Raw genomic sequence first — 20,639 nt, forward strand, 5'->3', positions numbered from 1 at the left:
CAGGGTGCCCTTTGCCCACCCAGCTCTTCCAGGTCCAGGTGAGACCAGAGCCAGCCAATGGGGCAGCGACAAATCCTGCCTGCGAAGTGCCGGACGCTGAACAGGAACTCAAGCGTCTTGAAACGGTTCGAGCACGGTGCCAGAGCCAGAATGAAACTTCACTCAAGGAAACCTTTTTAGAAACGTGTTTCTTTCTCATTGTTCGCAGAGTTAGATGCTCCCAGGTCCCCTCCCAAGCTCTGGGCCTGCAGGTGCATTCCACGGCAGAGGTGTGGAGGCAGGGGGAGGGATGGGTGTAAACTAAGGAGGAGGGACGGCCGCGCAGGAGGCAGGGCCTTGGGTATTAATCCAAGGTGCGTTCTCCTCGCTGGCTTTCACTTCGCCACAGAGCCCACGGACAGCAACTTCCCCAGGACAGGCGGCAGCCAGAGAACAGGTGAGCGACTTACACTGTTAGAGCAGCAGATGAGATCTGTACCTGAGCCATACATAGTGCGCCCGGCTCGCACACCCGCAGCCGGCGCTGCTGCTTCCGGGCCTCAGATGAGTACAGATGATGCAGTAAATGCACGTGAACTAGCTCGCCCCTCCGTGCCTTTCTCTTACAGCGCACGAGCAGTGTCCGTGCAGGGCCCAGTGCAGTGAGCTCTGTACCTGAGACACAGTGCGCCAGGTGCTCACACCCACAGCCCTGCGCTGGTGCTTCCGGGCCTCAGATGAGTAGAGATGATGCAGAGAATGCACGTGAACATGCTCACTCCTCCGTGCCTTTCTCTTACAGCGCACGAGCTGTGTCCGTGCAGGGTACAGTGCAGCAGGTGAGATCTGTTCCGGAGTCACAGTGCGTCAGGTGCTCACACCCACAGCCCTGCGCTGGTGCTTCCGGGCCTCAGATGAGTAGAGATGATGCAGAGAATGCACGTGAACATGCTCACTCCTCCGTGCCTTTCTCTTACAGCGCAGGAGCTCTGTCCGTGCAGGGTACAGTGCAGCAGGTGAGATCTGTTCCGGAGTCACAGTGCGTCAGGTGCTCACACCCACAGCCCTGCGCTGGTGCTTCCGGGCCTCAGATGGGTAGAGACGATGCAGAGAATGCACGTGCACATGCTCACTCCTCCGTACCTTTCTCTTACAGCGCAGGAGCTGTGTCCGTGCAGGGTACAGTGCAACAGGTGAGATCTGTACCTGAGCCACAGTGCGCCAGGCGCTCATACCCACAGCCCTGCGCTGGTGCTTCCGGGCCTCAGATGAGTAGAGATGATGCAGAGAATGCACGTGAACATTCTCACCCCTCCGTGCCTTTCTCTGACGGCGCACGAGCTGTGTCCGTGCAGGGCCCAGTGCAGCAGGTGAGATCTGTTCCGGAGTCACAGTGCGCCAGGTGCTCACACCCACAGCCCTGCGCTGGTGCTTCCGGGCCTCAGATGGGTACAGATGATGCAGAGAATGCACGTGAACATGCTCACTCCTCCGTGCCTTTCTCTTACAGCGCACGAGCTCTGTCCGTGCAGGGTACAGTGCAGCAGGTGAGATCTGTTCCGGAGTCACAGTGCGTCAGGTGCTCACACCCACAGCCCTGCGCTGGTGCTTCCGGGCCTCAGATGAGTAGAGATGATGCAGAGAATGCACGTGGACATGCTCACCCCTCCGTGCCTTTCTCTTACAGCGCACGAGCTGTGTCCGTGCAGGGCCCAGTGCAGCAGGTGAGATCTGTACCTGAGTCACAGTGTGCCAGGCGCTCACACCCACAGCCCGGCGCTGGTGCTTGCGGGCCTCAGATGAGTACCGGTTCAAGTGTACTTTATGATTTCATTACCTCCCACTTTCAATCCTACTTGCTGTCTCTCCTCCATTGCTGCTTTTCGTCTCTCCTTCTGTCTAGATCTCTTCCAATGAGTGCTTTCAGCCCCTCTTCTTTCCGTCTCGTTCCTTCTCTCTCCTCCTTTGCTTCTCCCAGTCAGTTTTATCCCACTCTTTTCTGCAGCTGGCTCCCTTGCCTGTGTCTATCTAGTTCACGTTTTTTCTTCCCCATTGCTGCTCCTTTCTCTCTTCTCTAGAGTTGCTTCAACTTTCCTTCTCAATCAAACATTCTCTCTCTCTCTTCTCCATTGCTTCTTATAGTCTCACTTTCTGTTTATTCTGTTTCTCTCCTCCATTGCTACTTCCATGTTCTAATTTTGCCCATCTTTGGCTCTCTTCTCCGTTACTGTTTACCGTCTCTCTTTCTGTCTAGCTCTCTTTCTCTCTCCTCTGCTTCCTAAAGCCTTTATATCCCATTCTTTGCCTCTACTGCATTGCTGCTCCCCGCCCCTCTGTCTGTTCCTTTCTGTCCCATTCTCTTTTTTCCCATTATTATGTCAACTCCCTCATATAGTCTTGCTTTTTCTCTCTTCTCTATTGCTGCTATCTAGTAGTAGAAAGTTTCGCGTTTTTCATCCTTCAAGATCGATTTCTTGAATGATTTCTCAACCTTCGTTAACTTTCGTAAAGAACACAAGGTTGGTAAAGTTTTAAAATTATATTCATGAAGTGGGTGGCAGTGAAGAGTAACCCTGGGCGTAGTTCGCGAAGTTGCACTACGCGAAGCTATGCAAAGTGCACTACGCGAGCTACGTGTAGCACTTCGTTAACTGCGTAGTACCCTGTTCGCACTGTGCAAGATGCCATTTTCAATGATTGCACAGTGCGGACAATCATCCGGCACTGTGCAATCATTGAAAACGGCATCTTGCACAGTGCGAGCTGTAGTTTTCTGCTGCTTGAGTAGATTTTTACTCGAGCGGCAGATTTCTCAACGCGGACTGGTAGTTTCTCACCGCGAGCGGTCGCGAGCATACGCGACCACTCGCAATGAGAAACCTGACCTCCTCGCGTTGAGAATCTCGCCGGGATGTTCATTTTCCACTCTCGCGATCGCCAACTTGATGTTGCTGATCGCGAACAAGGAAAAAGTCTCGCCGGGATGTCATTTTGCTTGCTCGCGGTCGCCAACTTGATGTTGAGGACCGCGAGCAAGCAAAAAATGACTGCTGCACTACGCAATGCTACGCTACGCATGTTTGCACAGTGCTACGTGCAATTCGCGTAGTGCGAAGTAGCGCAAACTTCGCAAACTAGCCGAGCGTAGCGTAGTGCTTTGCCCAGGCTTAGTGAAGAGTCCAAACTTCGCACACCCCTAGTAGAGGCTGCTCCCGAAAGGAGTTATGTCACTCACCCAAGCCCAAATTTTCTTTTTCCTTTCCTGTGCTCTCTTCTGTTTTATTAAGTTTGGCTTTAAGCTCATAGGATGGGGATGAGGCTAGCGTAGTTGGTGAAAATCCAGCAGTGGCTGGTGTGCAGTCGGGATGGCCGGGTGGGGGGGGGGAATGGACATAGAAAACAGTAAAAAAAAATGCTAAAAGAAGAACTTACCTGCCGCATCGCGCCTGCCAAAATGCCACTCTTCTGTTTCTCCCTCACTGCAGCACAGGCTCCCAGCCTCCCCGGTGGCCAATCCTGATGCTGCTCTCATGCTTGAGAGCAGAGTCAGGATTGGCCTGGGCACCCTCGATTTGAGTTCCCATGGAGACTGGGAGCCTGTGCTTTGCTGTCTCCAACCTGGCAATGCAGCTGAGACCTGAGACGGTCGGTCAAACCCACACACGCACTGAAGGCAGTGCTCACTACCCCCTCCCGACTTGCTTCGTGATGGCCCTGTCCCCAAACCTCATTCAATGGAAGAGAAATAAAACAATAATAAACACATTTTATTGTTCAAATTTTGAGGCTGGCGGGGGCGGGGGGGGCGATGCTCCTCCGCCACAGCGGAGGAGCTGCCGTTGTGATAACCAATGGACTGGAATGTTGGTCCGAGCAACTGCCAAAGGCTGAGATGTTTTGCAATTATTCTACCCAGTCCGCTTGTGTTAGCCTCAGTGTGCCATCCCTAGGAGTGACAAGTATGCCTATGCATGCATACCATTTGCACTCTGGCATAGAATGAAGGCTATATATGTCTAAGAATGCCTATGTATGTCAGAACCTGTGTAGGGCTGCTTGTGTTCCCATTCAGAAGGGACCTAGCTTGGAGCATCAGGATGGACTGTTCCAAATGGAGCAGACAACTCACAACACAAGGGGGTCAGGGGAATTTATTGACCCGGACAGACATCAAATCTAGGGGTGGGTGGTAAACTCCACTCCTTCGGCAGAGTTTACCACCTCATGCAGTTTTGCCCACACAGTGCTCAAATTGGAGCACAGAGGTTTGGAAACACTCTGCCAACCACCACCAGACAGAGTTTTTTTCTCACAGGCAGCTCACTAATGTTAAGTTGGCGAGTGCAAGCGAGAAAATCGAGCACTTGACCAACTCCGTGCGAGATTTCTCAATGCTGGCTGTCGCAGCAGGGCACTACCGCTCATGTTGAGAAAGCTGCCGCTCACAGTGTGAAAGTTGCCGCTCGATTAGAAAATCTACCCGACCAGGAGAAAGAAGCAGCGCCCTCTGGCACATCATGTGGTGCCACTTGTGCTGATTTTACAGAGAGGACAAGCTTCTGGTGCTAAAAATCAGTGCGAGCAGTGTGATGTACTGCAACTCTGCTGCTCGCGGAACTCCGCAGAATCTCACAGAGTTTTTCTGCAAGTTCTGCCCAAGTCTAATCAAATCCTCAATAAATCTAATGTAACTCACACAGAGATGCAGTCAGTCATGTGACGCTTGTGGTTAAAATCTGATGATCCAAATACGAATCCTGTACCTCAAGAAAAATCAAACATTTTAAGGGCGAAAGCCCTCACCCACCCTGAGGTGGCATGCTTCAGCATCAGGCCCTTCCTCACACCAAGACTAGAAATCCAAGGTGTGGGCTCCTAATTCTGATTCTCAACTCCTGAGAAGCAGCAAAAGGAGCTCTTTGAGTTTTTTTGAGTTTTTTTTTAGAGCTGGTGTTTGTTTGGGAGAAAGGTGTGTATGGGGTCAGTTGTGAGTACAAACTGCGAAGTGTATGTGAAATACATCTAGACTAAAACGACCTTCTGGTGGATCAGTAACTTTTTTGGCGGTCCCCAGATGGCAGATAAAAAATCAAGGGGAGTGAAACCTTCAAACCAATCAAAAGAATTGTGTACATCGACATGTTTCTGTACTACTCAGCACCCTATCTAGAGGTTCCAGGCATCCATCAGGACACTTAGATCTTCACTCTGCTGTAAAGTGTAAATCAGTGGGAAAAAATGGTTTATATTTGTATAAATTCCATTGAAGTGGCAATTCATAAAAGTACATTATTTCTGGTGCCCGCTATCAAGTAGGGAGCTAGGCTGCAACTCAAACCTTTATTTGATGGACACAAGCAGGGCTTGATGCGTCCGCTGCTCTCCTAGTCCTAGTGAGGAGACTGGAATTTTTAAGTAAATAAACCATGTTTACCCTTTCCTCACTGCTCTACACTTTACAGCAGAGTGACGACCTAAAAATGCTTTTGATTGGGTTGAAGGTTTCACCCCCCTTTATTTTTAATCTGCCAACTGGGGGCCACCAAGAATGTCATAGGTAGTTTTAATCTAGTTGTATTTCACATTCACTTTACAGTCATCACTTGCGATTGACCCCACCCACACCTAGTTCTCAAAGGGAGACGGTTTCTCAAAAACACCTCAAGAACCCTCAGACAGCTCCTGCAGTTGCCCCTCCGGGGAGTGAGTTGGATGTAGTAGCCCACACTATTGAACTTCCATTCTTAGGGTGAGGACGGGCCTGATGATGAAGCATGCCACCTAAAGGTGGGTGAGGATTTCATCCGTAAAAGACATTATGGGGCAGATTTACAAGCCCCTTGCGACACATTTACGTTGCTGTTGCGTCACTTCGGTGACGCAGCGGCGGCGTAAACCATGCGCCATGTTGCGCCTTATTTACAACGTGACGCATCTAGCGAGATGCGTCACGTTGTAAAGCCCTGCGCCACATTAAACCTGCGTCAGGTTTAATGTATGCAGGGTGGGCATTTGTCCAAAAAAGCCTCGGAAAAGTGACACAGTGAAATCTACAAGATTTCACTGAGTCACTTTTCCAACACTGCTGCTTCAAAACCCTGCGCCTGCATGAAGCAGGCATAAGGCGTGACGCAGCATGTTAGGTATGGGCAGCCCCTGCACATTGCTGGAGTTGCGTCGCGCTTGAGACACGACTCCAGCAATGCGCCGCCCTTACGCCATCAGATGCATCACGCATCTGTTTATCCTTGCGCCACGATGCGGCGCATTGTAAATGCGGCGCATCTGTGGTGGCGCAAGGGTAAACTTGTGTGACGCATCTTACTTGGCGCATCCCTGCTGATATGCAGGGATGCGCCTGTCCTTGTAAATCTGCCCCTACATTTCTTGAGTACTGGATTCTTGCTTGGATCATCAGATTGTGGCCACAGGTGTAACATGGCCGGCTGCAGCTCTGTGTGACTTCCAACTGGAGCAGACCGAAGGCAGATTTGCATATAGCTGGTCCTTGTCTGGAGTGGCATAGTAGGTGAAAAACAATGGAATAAAACTGCCTGTGGCTGAGAGTTTTTTACAAGCATTCCACCCATCTGTTTTGTGTTTTCCTCATCGTGGCTATTGTCAGGATAGGTTGCGTGTGTAACACAGCAGTATCCTGTACTAAGTCACAGTGTGGTTTTTAGGTCTCTCTGAGTCAGCGCGCATGCGCTGCTCGGAGAGACTTTAGTAGGTGCGTTTTCAAAGTGCTGCTGGCTGGCGACAAGCTTGCGTTCACGTGAGCGTGCACTCGCGAACCGCCAGCCTTCAGCGCCATCTGTCTTTGCTCTTGCTTGCTCCTTGCCTCCGCCCTTTCCCCCGCCTTCGCCCAAAGTGTTCTCCGTGCCCACAAATGTGCTTCAGGAAACACGGTGCCCGCACGGTGCGCGTTCTAGAATTCAGCTCAACTGCGCTCTACTACAGGATGCTGCTAAACACAAGCTTTCTAAAAATAGGGCTGTGCTTTAAAATGTCCCCATGTCTAATGTGCCTGTAAAAATGAGCATAGTGAGCCCCGTGCCAATGATTTCGAGTCGTGAATTATACGAACAATTCACGCATACAGAACAAATTTTGAGCCCTTTAATGCACAACATTCTGTCAGCAACAGAATGGGAAATGTCACACGAAAATAAACACATTTCTCTTGCTGTCTCATCTCTCACCTTTATCCTCCTTTCTGTTTCCACCCCCCTTATCTTTCATCTCTTTTTTTCTCCGCCTTCCTCACAGTTGTTATCTTCCTTGCAATCTTTTTTCCCTTGGTCTGTATTTCTTCCTTTACTCGTATTCCCAATATTCCACTCTTTGCAGTGGTACCTTCCTGAGTCAGTTTTCTATATTCACACCATGGTTGGCGAAGGATTCAGCATACATTGAGCAATAAAACTCAGTCCTTCCTCAGTGTCACTTACCAACATCCAAAAACGCTTGGTCATAGAATAGATGATGCAAATTATATCAAAGCTACACAAAGCACAGATCATCTGAAAAAGAGCCATCCGAGCCCCAGACTGTCAGATCTGCAAAGTTGCAGTGTCCTTGCCATATTGTGGCTTCATCCTGGGACAAACGCTTTGTTAGACAGGATTCACATGAGACAAATGCTTCACACCCTTCCCTCACACCGCCTTCCTCACGCCACCTCCCCTGGGAGAGGGCCCCTGTTGTCGGGTACCAACATCAAACATACAAAGCTCAAGGTGTCCTAATTGTGGAGATCGAGGGAATACAGTGCAGTGTTCAAAGGCTTCAACTGCCTTTTGTTTCTGAGCCTGAAATATGCTGCTTACAGAGGGAAACAAGCATTGGCATATCCAATAGGTCTCGCCTTTGGGACCTTATAAGTATTTAATTATGCAGCACAATTTGCTTGGTGCAACATCAACTATTGCATGGCTAAACAATTATAATGTCCCAAAGGCGAGACCTATTGGCTATGCCAATGCTTGTTTTCGTTGCTGGAGTTCCCTTAAACACATTGCACATCAAATCTATTGTATCAGGACTTGCATTTTATAGTTACAATAGTTTGAAAGCAAAAGAACACTTCCTTCAGTATCTATGAGCGCAAAATTCATCCCACATAGTTGGAAGAAGACACCAAAGTTCACCTTCTATAAAATGTAACAACCGATCACTGTCAACCCTGCAGTGAGAGGAAGTTTCAATTATTGTGAAGTGTGCGTCGGTCATTCATTGGAATGATTATTTTCTGACTGATTTTCAAAGAACGTTTGTCCTGCAGTCTAGGACACTTCTGTTCTGAAGGCATACCTCATAAAGTCGTGTCAGAGAGAGGTGAATGGAGAGCTACCGAGAGGGGAGAGAGGTACACGTGAGACGAGAGAGGCCCTTATCTTACATCCACGCGAACAGTTATCATCCATCAGTCCAGCCGCCCACCAACCGGTGCCTTCGGCCGTCCGTCCAGAGTTATGCATGTATCACTCTTTCCATACCTATGTCCTCTGTCAACCTATATTCATGCACTCATCCATTCACCCTTCCACATCTACACCCATGCATCTACACACTCATCAACCATCATCCACATATTCTCTATCAACCCACACACTCAAACACCCAATGACCCTGAAATAACCAACATACCTCAGTACACTGACACTCATGAAGTCATCCAGCTAAACCCATGCAGGTTTCATCCATCTACCTATAGAGTGGCAACCTTCCGTCCATCCATTATCTACCCTCACACGAAACCTTTTATCGCTCCATTCACTCACACCCGTCCCCAGACATCCATTTTCAATGTTTTCTGCCTGGGCTGATTAAACCATCTGTCAGCTGTCACCCTTGAATTCATCTACATATTCATCCATACATCTGTTCACACTCACACCTATGCATTCAACCCAAACTCCTACATCTGCTCAAATCCATACAGTGATGCATCCACGCACACGCATCTTTCTGCCCATCCACCCATTTAAACACCATCAATTCAACCATCCATTCATACATGTCTATCTATCCATCCACACAACCCCTTCACTCAACATCTCACATGTATTCTGCGTGAATCTGTCCACATGCGTGCAGTTATACCTCAGTCACGTGAATGCTGTCCACAATCCAGTGGCTCAATCTGACGGTCCATCTACCCATTGTTCGTATGATCTTTGTGTCCTCATGTGTGTTGTGCCCATGCTTCTATACAGTATCCTTCTTATACATATGTGCATCTGTGTGTGACATCTGTGTGGCACGTGTGTTTAGGACTGTGTCATAATGCATGGTAGCCTGAATGTCAATTGGGTTGTGGGCATGTGTGGGAGTGGTAAACTATGTCTGCATGTGTGTGCATGCTTTGCGTCACAGTCTGCATGCGCTATACAACACCCAAACCTGTTGGCTTAGTCAATGCTTGCTGTAAAGAAGCAGTCATAACACACTCTTGCCTGTCTGCAGCGGCTCGAGGCCCAGTGCACTGCAATGGGTGGGTGGGGGAGGGCATCCTACATCGGGGACACATTTCAGGGAGCGGTGAGTTGGGTGTCTGGTCAGCAGAAAGCCACCCGCCACCTTCTGCCATTCAGCCTGTGCAGTGTATTTGACATCAGCATTTTTTTTAAAACAGAGAAAGTGGGCACAGGCTCTTGCTGTCATAATATTAATCAGATATGATTAATAGAACTGATGTACAGTTTTGAGACCACAAACATGTAGTCATCATTCTGTCAAAGCGCTTCTCTTGGCGGTTAGGGTGAAACCGAGCTGAGTATGGCTGTCCTACCATCTGCTCAGTCCTAATAACCAAGACCAAACCTTGAACTTTGAAGCCCATGAGAGTGCGCGAGCTCACGGTGTGCACTACACCACAGCACTATGTCGGCCACCCTCCCCCCCACTCCCCCCCACTCCCCCTCCTGTACTCGCCTCCTTCCCTGCTCAGCCTCTCAACTGCCCTCTGTTTCCACTTCTTCATGACCACAGTGATTGAATGAGCCAGTGAATGAATAAATGTGTGAACGAGGGAGGAGGAAAGGGGCGGTGGATCACTTGAACTAGGGAGTGAGGATGACTGAGTGACCTAGGGAGCGAGTAAGAGAGAGTGGATGAGCAGCTGAGTGAAAATATGACAAGTAACTGCACGAGTGAGTGCCTGCTTCTCAGCTAGAAATATTATTTTGAGTATGAGCCTACTACAGCACTTTTTCTGGACTGAACCGTCCCTGGGCGTGGTCTGTATATGTACAAGATCTACCAATAGCCAGGCCTCATCGCAGTCAGTGCTGGAGCAGGGTCTGCAGTGAGAACAGGGTCATTCTTTTGTTTCTGCCAGATGTGCTAGTTCAGCATGGCACAAAGAACCTGTTCAGAAGGAGTCGAAGAGCTCTTGACTCATATTCATGAATCAGGATTCCACATGTGAATCCTTGCAGATTCACAGCTGGGATTTGCAGGGGAGAACATACCTCCAAGGGCGCATTTGAAAAGTGTCAGTAGTGCAACTCTTGTATCATTTAGTCTTTCTTTATGCGTTCCTATGTTTTGGAAGTTATTCATAGTGTTTTTTGCAGGTCCTGGCTTCATTGCGTTTTAGATAAAACATTGTGATGCATGCATAAAGGGCAATCGCAGCCTATGGAAACAGAGAGGTCAGATGAAAAGTTAAATCCATAATAAAAAAAAAAACTACAGACAATATTAACAGCAGCGTTCAAGTAAAATAAACAGTGATCAAAGAGATATACATCGGGTAGTTCAAGTTAGAAACTGAACTCGAGAGGAGACGGACAAGGAGGGCGCTTTCCAACAATCCTTTTGAATTGGTAGTGACTACAATCCTCCACTAAATATGTCGTTCCCTACGAAAATCAAATCGGCATATTTTACATTTATTAGCCATAAAGTGTGAATAATTGTTAGAGGCTTCATGAATGGCAAATCCCAATGTACGTCTTTGAAGTTGGAGCAAACCCTGGAACATGAGCTATGGAACGACCATCTAGTTCTCCAGGCTGTGCCTGGGTATTAAAAGTAAAATATGCTTTTTTTTTGCTAAAATTATTAGGTTTAACACAATGTATCAGCTGTGTCTACAAAAGTGAGGTGTAAGTGCATACCCACTAATAATATATTGTAAGTGCTGAAAGGATGGATCAGGACAATTCGCATTGTTTACCTGCTGATCGTGCGGACAGTCAGGCACTGCCAGGCGCCTCCTGTTAGAATCACAAGGTTTGAAAGAGGGGGCAGCTGAACACAGGGGGCAGAGGCGGGGTGTCAGAGGCATGTACGGCTGCAATTCAAAGCCATCTCTCGTGCCTTTAGACCCACGTATTACAACAATCAAGGCAGAACATGTTCATTCATTGTTGAAAAAAATGCCCTTTTTAGGTCTCGCATCAGCCAGCGCGGGGTTTCAAAGTGCTACCCCATGCTTTTGATGGCCTAGCGCTTGCGGACATGCGCGTGTGCACGCGCGCACCCGTCAGCTTTCACGGAACGAGGCGTCATCTGGACCGCCATCAGTTTCACTTTGGCGTTCCACGCGCGCGAGCACACAACTCCCGTTAGGGGCCGCACGTCATTACCGGCTTGTTTTTAACTAATAAATTGAGCGCGCAGCAGCGGCGAGGGCAGGCTGGGTTCTCCTCTCAGGTTACTTGTTTTTCTTATTTCCTGCCACTTTCCGTTATTCACTCATTTGCTCTCTCCTCTGTTATTGTATTATATATTTTTCTCATTTTTACACCTTTATGATATAGAGAAATATTCAATGGGGAAATTCGTTAGTAAACAAATAGAGACTGTTCTGCCATCCGGCCCAACAACGAGGAAGTCATTGGCAGAGATCGGTGTTTGAAAAGTTCATTCTGTATCTGACCTGCAGAGGCCGGTCGGCTTTTTTCTAGCCTCACAATAAAGGGCAATCCCTTATGCGCTGCTGTTATTGCCGGAAACATTGAATTAAAAAGATTATTTAAAACCCGTCGTCCCTCCTGTTCAGGGCACTCCTATTTATTGTTTTTTACGATTATTTTCAACAGATTATTTCCCCGCTTCTAAGTTTTATTATTGAAGAAGCCTCTTAAATTCTGTTTCTCCTCAAACTATTATTTTTGTACCTTGGATGTTATGTTAAATTCTTTTGTAAGCACCTTTCTGTCCAAAAGGACATTACATAAATGGCTCTTCAGCCACGACCTACAACTGCAGTGCCAGAGCATCCATGGCAGCTCTCTGTGGTGGGTTCGAGGGAGTCGCTCGTGGGTCAGAGGCAGTTCATTATCTGCCCCTTCTATTAAAGCATCATCTTCTTTCTAAACAAGCATTGGCATAGCCAATAGGTCTCGCCTTTGGGACCCTATAAGTGTTTACTTATCCAGCACAATATCCTTGGTGCAACAACATCAAGTGTTGTATGGCTAAAGACTTATAAGGTCCCAAAGGCGAGACCTATTGGCTATGCCAATGCTTGTTTATATATATATGTATCAAATAAGAGTAACCCTTGTTTTAAAAAGTTATTTTGATTTTATTCATATCAACTCCTCAATACGTGAAAAATGTGCATGCGATTTACATTGGCAACATTATTTAAATGCTCTTATCACATGTCCATTGGGCACAGCACCTGGTTTGTTTTTGAGAGTGCTCAAATAATCAAGAGTCCTCTTCAGGTCAGCAATAAATAGAAAACATGGTCATAAGCTTCTTAGACCCCTACATGAATTATGTAGGATAATATGAACCATGAATCCTATATGTACTTGTATGTATAATACACATTGTTAAGTTTTTACCTACCTATGACTATAAAGGAGGGCTTGATAAGGTTGTGGCAGCCCTTTTCAGTGATGAAGGAACATTGATGCACACCGCCTAAGCTCATTTTTCAGTCTCCAATTTTTATTAGGACTTGGTCTCTGGTTTTGGTGTTCAAGGGTGCAAGCTTGGACGTCCAGCACAGTCTGGCCGGCTTTACTGAAAATGTATTAAATACGTTCCTCCTGTATTGGTCTTGAGTTGGGGTGAGCTCTTTCATTCTTTTCCATGGACCAGCATGCTTGTGAGTGAAAGCATCCTATGGGCTCACTCCGCATTTCGCCTCCACATGGAACTGCTCATAAAAAGTGGGGGTCACCAATACTTTGGTAAACCTGGCTCCTGAGGGAAAAGCTGAAGTTCCATGGGGGGGGGAGTCATATTTCATCAAGCCCTTGATGCAGCATGTGGGACACTGCTCCGGTGACAAACAGAAAGCACCGCTGCCCTAGGTGCTTGTATTTGAGAATCCCAGCTCGTTCATTGGTGGGTCATTGTGTACTCCCAACGCAGAGTTTGATTTGACAGCATGTCGATTAATATCTTAAAATAACTCACTAAATCACTACTGCACAAGTACATTGTTTTTTTGTGCCATTTTGGGTAATTGAATCTTTGTTTATTAAATGTAACGTTTTTGGTGCAGCTCTTAATGTACCACATGCTGTATTCTCTGATGAAGGCCTCACTGTTTGTGCTGATTTTTAGGACAGAAACATGTTAATCTAATAGGGATTAGATCCTTTAAATTTGTGGAGACCCAGGCTTCCTACAAAGGAGATATAGTGTACAAATAGGCAGAGCTAGGTATAGCAGTTTACATCTGAATGCAGAGTGAAGTGGACGGAAGTTGAGGGAAATACATAGGTAGAGAAAAAAAATTATGGTATTGAAGAAAGAAGAAACCTGCTGAAGAAATATTTAAATTCAGATTTGGGTGAAGTGAATTGGTGCATCTGGCATGGAGGATGTAATTCTGGATGTTAGGACCCAGAGATTGAGTGGGTCATAATTGTATGTGTTTTTCAAAGCTGGAGTATTCAAAAGGAGTGACTAAACTTCGCAGAGAGATGTGTGAAATAAGTGGTAAGGAGAGCTGGGATGAAGGATTCTGGACACCAGAGAGGCCATTTTGAAGATAAGGTACAGTGTCAGATGTCATAGTGCAAAAGGAAAATTAGGGAAGTATTCAGTCCACCGTGATGCTTCTGTCTGCTCCTTCTCATGGCTCTAGCTGCCAATCACACAGTGGACCCTGTCCCCATTGAACAGTTTCCTCTATGTGAATGATGACAACTGCACTTGTACGTTGGCAACCTTTTAATGATTTGCAAACTCACCTCGCTGCCCCTTTGTCGCCTCTTCTCTCTTCTTCTCTCCTCTTTTTAGGTCTCGCTTGACCCAGCGCATGCGCTGGTTTGGCGAGACTTATTGAGAGGGCTCCAAAAAGTGCTACCAGGACAGCCTAGAGCTACAGTGCATGTGCGCGCTTTACCGCAATTACTTTCACTTTCGCTGCCGCATGGCCGCTTTGATGTTTGATCGCGATCACTTTCGCAGCCACACGGCCGCTTTGCATAGCCAATAGGTCTCGCTTTTGGGACCTTATATGTATTTAGTTATGCAACTGTTGCATGGCTAAACACTTATAAGGTCCCAAAGGCGAGACCTATTGGCTATGCCAATGCTTGTTTCTCCATCCTTCGTGTTCTTTTCTAAGATGCTTTTTAGAATAGTCGTGTGTGTTTCAATCAAAGTACAACAACCACATGCCGATGGATTCCTCTTTACACTCCTTAGCAATAACAATACCAATAACAATAACTTTTATGTAATACATACCGCAAACCTAATTGAATCTTGTTTTCTTAATAATAGATGTTATTATCATTAAACACTGTGGTCTTCATTTTATAAAGTTTTTGAGACTCAAAACCCAATTCAGCCCTGCTGTATTTTAGATCAGTGACAATCGGGTTATGTAGAGATATTTTCAGTAGGTGTGCAACCCACTGAGCAGTCTTACACCAACTATAACTACTTTTTCCTTGGGGTAGGTCCACAAAAGCTCGCTAACTGTAGGTGGGATAGATGCATTTAACCTGAGACCTCGCCTGGCATCCTGTAGCCTCCCCCCAACCTCCACCCTAACACAGCCTGGGATCTCTCCTTGGGTACGGTAGGCTCACCTCTGTGGCTGGTAACTCTGGCACCAGTCCATGGGTGCTGATGGTTCACCATTGGCTGCCCTTCCCCTGTGGGAGCTCTACCTGTGGGCTAAAGACTTGCCTTGCTGGTTGCTGACCCCAACTCTGAGACAGTGGTGCAACGAAACATGAGGAAGCTCCCCTACAAAGTACACGGAGCACCCCCCGATCCAGTCAGGAGCTCTTAAACCAAGGGCGCACCTCCTGTACACAGTGCCAGAGGGAGTCCCTTGGCACTCAGGGTCCCCCCTGCACCATGGGGTCTTTGAGGGATAATGTTACGCCACTTCTGTGTGACCTCTCTGTGAGTGCTAAAGGTGCGCCCCTCTGGCTGCTGAAACAACACCATGGGATCTCTCTGTGTGTGCTGAAAGATGGTGTTTCTGTCTGGCACACGACTCTGACACTTGCCCAAGTGTGCTCATGTCTGTGGCTGGTCCTGTTAGACTTCCTTGGGACTTCATCTTGAGTTCTGACTGCTCAGCTCCCCGGTGTTCTACCCTCTCTCAACATTGGAACTGTAGCGTCCTCCCCATCCCGGGTACTCGTCAACGACTACGCCACACATGGAGCTTAGTATAACACGTCTTTATTCTGCTGCATATAAGCATAAATGCAACATTCTGTACCTGCATTCAGTTCACTACCTTTTAATGCTTACATCACAGTTCTACGGAGTCCATCAGGAGCCACAAAGGTTCTGTCATTACATGCTCACACCACACTACAGGAACCACTCATTGAATGCTGACGGCTCACATGTGTCACAAACATTTTGACCTCTCTATAGATGTTTAAAGCTCTTCCCTCCGGCTGGCCATGTCCTCTTTCCACCCAGGAACCACTCCTGAGAGGCTGAAAGCTTACATCTCTGTCCGTTCCTTCCCCAGAACAGAAAGGGTCGGAGTGACCCAGGGACGCCCAGGTCCTGGACACATATCCTGCACAGTCTGCTAAATTCAGCCTCTTGAATGTGTAAACAGTGCTGATCCAGGGCTCCAGAAAGGGATCACGCTGCCGGAGTCTGGCACGGGTTCCGGGAGTGCTCACACAAATGGTGAACGAGCATCAGTGCACTTAGAAGGGGCGCACCCTGTTTTCTGTCCTCCCAGTTCCCAATAAATCTAACCACACTGGTCTGCTTCAGAAGAATAGAGGCAGCTGGCTTATTGCCATTTGTTCAGCTACAGGTATCCTCAATACCAACCCATGTGCCCTCAATGCCAGGCTGTTTAGTTATTATAATCCCTACAAACTTGCTGTTGCTTTTCGGTATCCTGTAAAACTTTGAGCCTTTCGGGTGATCCCTGGGGAGTTGTGGCATTTCTATTGTTTAGTATGATATGCACAACGTTTGTGAAGTTAAATCTTTTGTATGAAATACATTACACCGGTACCTCAAGTAACTTTTCTCCGAGTGTAGACCACGCACAGGAAACCGACAGGAGACTTGTCTGTTGACAAAATATCTTGTTCAAGGAAACAATGCCTCCCTGTAAAATATGTTCTACTCCAGTCAGTCCCGCGGGCACAAATAGAATAAAATTTAACTTAACGAGTAAAATCCCACACATACACAAAACACAAAATTCAGGAATGATGCGATGCGAGAATACACCAGTGTAACCACATTTTTGCACTGACATAATGACCACTCAGCCTTGCTCCCTGACATTTCCTTTTCTGAGTCCTCTAAATATTTGTATTTTCACTCGGATGATTTACTTCCAGTGGCTTTAAATATTTATACCTTTCACGTGTTTATTCAGTGTCCTTACCTCTATTCATTTATTTCATCTGGATGATTCTCAACTTCGGGTAAATTTTTCAGACTGATCATTCACTTCCGGGATACTTAAAATTCATGTCTTCCACTGTTTATTCACTTCTGGCACCCATCAACATGCACTCCTTATTGGAGAATCGTTCACTCCCAGTTCCCTCTAAACATTTGCAGAATTCGTGGGATATCTCAATTCTCACCTCTAAAACGTTATTCCTTTTATCTAATCGCTCCCTTCAGTGCCTCCAAACATTTACAGTGATTCTTGAACTCTGGTAACTATAAACATTTATAACTTTGAAGCGATCCCTCCCTTCAGGGATATCTAATATTCATGTCGTCTGGGTGGTCATTCACTTCCGGTACCAGCCAGAATTCTTACCTATTAGATTATCATTCACTTCTGCCTGACATTTCTACTTATGTCACCTCAGTGTCTCTGTCCTGAATGGCATGTTTCAGAATCAGAGTTCCCTGATATGTTCATGCCAAGGTCTTAGATTACATTCTTTGGCCTCTCTATATATCTTGCCAGTGGTCTAATTCAGGAAACGTCCTGCATTTTTATCACTTATACTGTTTGTTTGTCTGTAAGTTTGGCTTCTGTGTGACACTAGTCACTGCCCACAACCCGCTTTCAATCTTCGTGCCACGCCTCTCTCAAGTGATCATGGTGGGCACGGTAGTAGAAACCCAGCTGATTTAAAAACTTTTCCCACAGACTTGAAAGCAGACACTCTTCTCGCTGGCTGGCATCTGTCCTGACAAGCACATGCAGTTGAAGCCAGTTCTTTAGGGTCAAAGACAGCTGAACAAACCAGTTCAAGCATGTTAACTTGATCAGGTAAAGCCTTAGGCACAGATCGGCTCCGCTCAAGAAAATGGAGTCAGTAGCCATTGAAGCGACTGATTCTGTCTCACTCTAGGGCATTCTGCCTCTGGCTGACTGTAAGATTCAGACCAATAATTTTAATTTGTAAGGATTTTATTGGGTGAATATGACCATTCTTAGGGTGAAGCCTGCAACGATGTTGGACACAGGTAACAACTGGTAAAATGTTAAAAATAAAAACGGACACAATGTTAATAACTGATGACTGTGCCATAAAGACTAGGGTTGCTGGCTACTCTTGGTTGGTCTGTGTGCAGTTAGACTCTAGGACCAGGGGTGTGGAGAGGAGCTCCCAGTGCCCTACTGGGTCTCATAGGAGGTCTCCACCAGGGGTCCAAGATGTGGTCTTTCTACCATGAACATCTGGACGATGGGTTCGATGGATGGGTGCTTCATAGAACGACCATTATAGCGGAATCACATGTCCCGAGGAGCAGCTGTGGCCGATAGGAGGTCACGATATTTAGGGTTGGGATAAACTCACATTAACCGATTGTGTGCATTTCCACAGAAGCTGCAAATTCTGCTGAATATTCAGCAGATTGGGAAGTGGGCGACATGCTTGTTATGTGAATGTTAACTGAGCAGGGTCTAGGAGTCTAGGGAAGTGGCCCCCCCTCTAGGCCAGGGTGACTGGGTGTGTCGGCACACATTACTGGGATGTTGTGATATTATATCGATTTCATTTCTGTTTGGAAGATGTCAACCACCCTATTCAGATCCAGAGGTCCTGAGTCTTCCCATCTCTCAAGCTTTGTCTTGCCTTTGCAGGCATCATGCAGACACATCATGTGACCATCGCCCTGCTCATCTTGGGGGTCTCCTACTGCCTGGCCCAGGATAAAGTGACTTCGAGGAAGCCAAAGAAAGCACCCCAGACAATGTCCAGAGGTAGGGTATGAATGAGAGCACAGCTCACCGTGTGCAATGAGTATTGATCGGTGTACAGACATTGTTTACACTTCTTTGACCTGGTCACCTGCAGGTTTGTCAGACCCTAGTGGTCAGTTGTAATATAGAAGGGGTGGTTGTGTTATCCCCGTGCAGATGCGTGCTTTGTGTTACAATAACAGAGCACAGAGGCATTGCTAATGGGCAGCAGGAGTGCAGTGGACACTTCCTGAATGGTGCCTCCCTATTTTTGCACTTGCCGCAAATACCCTAACAATGCCATGGATGTGCTGTATTTACAATACAGGGCTCCATTGCACAAGGATTCACGGATGCGTCCAAAATTCTCACACAACAGTTGACGTTAAAGTGACACACTGCTGGAGTTGGTTGTAAGACTGATGCAACTCCAGCACTGTGTCAGAACACAGAGGCGAGTCCCATGTTAAAAGCCCTGCGTCAATCCTCACGCCTGGTTTGAGAAGGCGTAGGGATTTTGACGCAGTCAAGTCGTAGAGTGGCACAGTGAAAAGTTGTACATTTCACTGCGTCAGTTCTATGTGGCTTTTAACATGGAAATGCCTACCCTGCATACATTATACCTAGCACAGGTATATTGTGACGCAGGCCCCTAGAAACTGACGCATTGGGCTCAATGCATCAGTTTGTAAATATGGAGCAGTGTGGACCACGGATTGTGCCGAAGCTGTGCCAAACAAAATGACATTGCGGTAGCGCTAGCTTCTTGTAAATATGCCTCAAAGTATCTTTGTGCACCTCTGCCTTAAGCTGGGGATTTGTTTTTGTAAAAGAGACAAACACCACCACATTAATACAGTCAGATATACAAGAAGGCTCTTTGGGCTGCTCTGCTGTGAGCCCCTGTGAATGCCACCGGGCCGGACATGTGCATTTCGCACCTTAACACTTGAGATCAGCCCTGAATCTTGCCATCATTCTGTGCTTCCTCTGCCACATTTGCCAAACCTTGAAGCACTTAAAAATGAGCTAAATGCAAACATCAACCACTGTATAACTTAGATTAAGTGGTTTGGCATGTTTCCCTGAAAGTGGGTAACTTGATACATTAAACAGTGTACAGCCTGGACAAACAAAATGCAATCCTCCATAATACAAACACACATGCACGCACGCATGCACGCGCACACACACACACACACACACACACACACACACACACACACACATACACTGCAGCTTCCTCCCCCACCTCTTGTTGCATCTGTGCAAGAAATCCTTGCACATGTAACAGACAGGAGCAAAGGAAGATGCTGAGCATAGATACCCCTAGAAGCAAAGCTGGGGCCACATTGCAACCGTGGCAGTAATCGGTTTCCTCAGCATTCATCCTACTATTCCACGTCTGACCTACTTTCCCATTTCATGTTTGGTGCCTCAGCTGAGACCTGAGAAAACCATAATCTTTGCTTTTTGTGATGGTGGTTCAAGATTAGGAAATGATTGTCAAATGTCCACTGGAGCGACAAGCCCACACACCCCCTGGTTACTGAAAATACCCATCAGTGACAATTCATTAAAACCTTAGCAAGTGGGGGGCAAATGTACCCAATAAGATGGAGCTGAAGTGTAGTCTTAACCTCGCTTCTTCTTCTGTCAGTGTTGTTTTTCCATGGTTTGATCTATCTTGAAAGCCACCGCTAATTCTTCTCGTCTCCAATCTTGTCTCCTCTAGGGTGGGGAGACAATCTGTACTGGACCCAGACCTATGAGGAGGCTCTTCACCGAAGCCAGACCAGGTAACCACCCTTACCCTTAGTACACAATGCGTATCCAGAATAATTTAATGTCTGAAGAATATCTTGAGAGGTTCCAAGATGGCTGAAAGGGTTGACTCCGCTTGGGAAGCCATCAAACCTTGACGACTGATTGTCACACGCTCTTTCCCACACTCTTTTGTGTTGCATAGCATGCATATCCACAGGGCCTTGCAGCCACTGTGACCTTGGTTACATCTTTCCCCTAGACACCTGATGTATGGAGAGACAAAGAGGGGGAGGGGGACAAAAGGGCATCA

The 20,639-nt window shown here is 47.0% G+C and overlaps 1 protein-coding gene across 1 annotated transcript in view; it reads left to right on the plus strand.

Annotated features, from left to right (window-relative positions):
* The first annotated feature begins 288 nt into the window (after positions 1-288).
* LOC146796956 (anterior gradient protein 2 homolog) overlaps positions 289-20,639 on the plus strand; it is an 85,687-nt gene continuing 65,336 nt past the window's right edge. The window contains exons 1-3 of the mRNA XM_085629583.1: positions 289-436; positions 18,464-18,583; positions 20,298-20,361. Coding sequence (XP_085485709.1) covers positions 18,469-18,583; positions 20,298-20,361 — 179 coding nt within the window. The 5' untranslated portion in view covers positions 289-436; positions 18,464-18,468. The remainder of the gene's footprint in view (positions 437-18,463; positions 18,584-20,297; positions 20,362-20,639) is intronic.

The sequence above is a fragment of the Triturus cristatus genome, chromosome 10 (genome assembly GCF_964204655.1).
Source record: "Triturus cristatus chromosome 10, aTriCri1.1, whole genome shotgun sequence".
Taxonomy (NCBI): domain Eukaryota; kingdom Metazoa; phylum Chordata; class Amphibia; order Caudata; family Salamandridae; genus Triturus; species Triturus cristatus.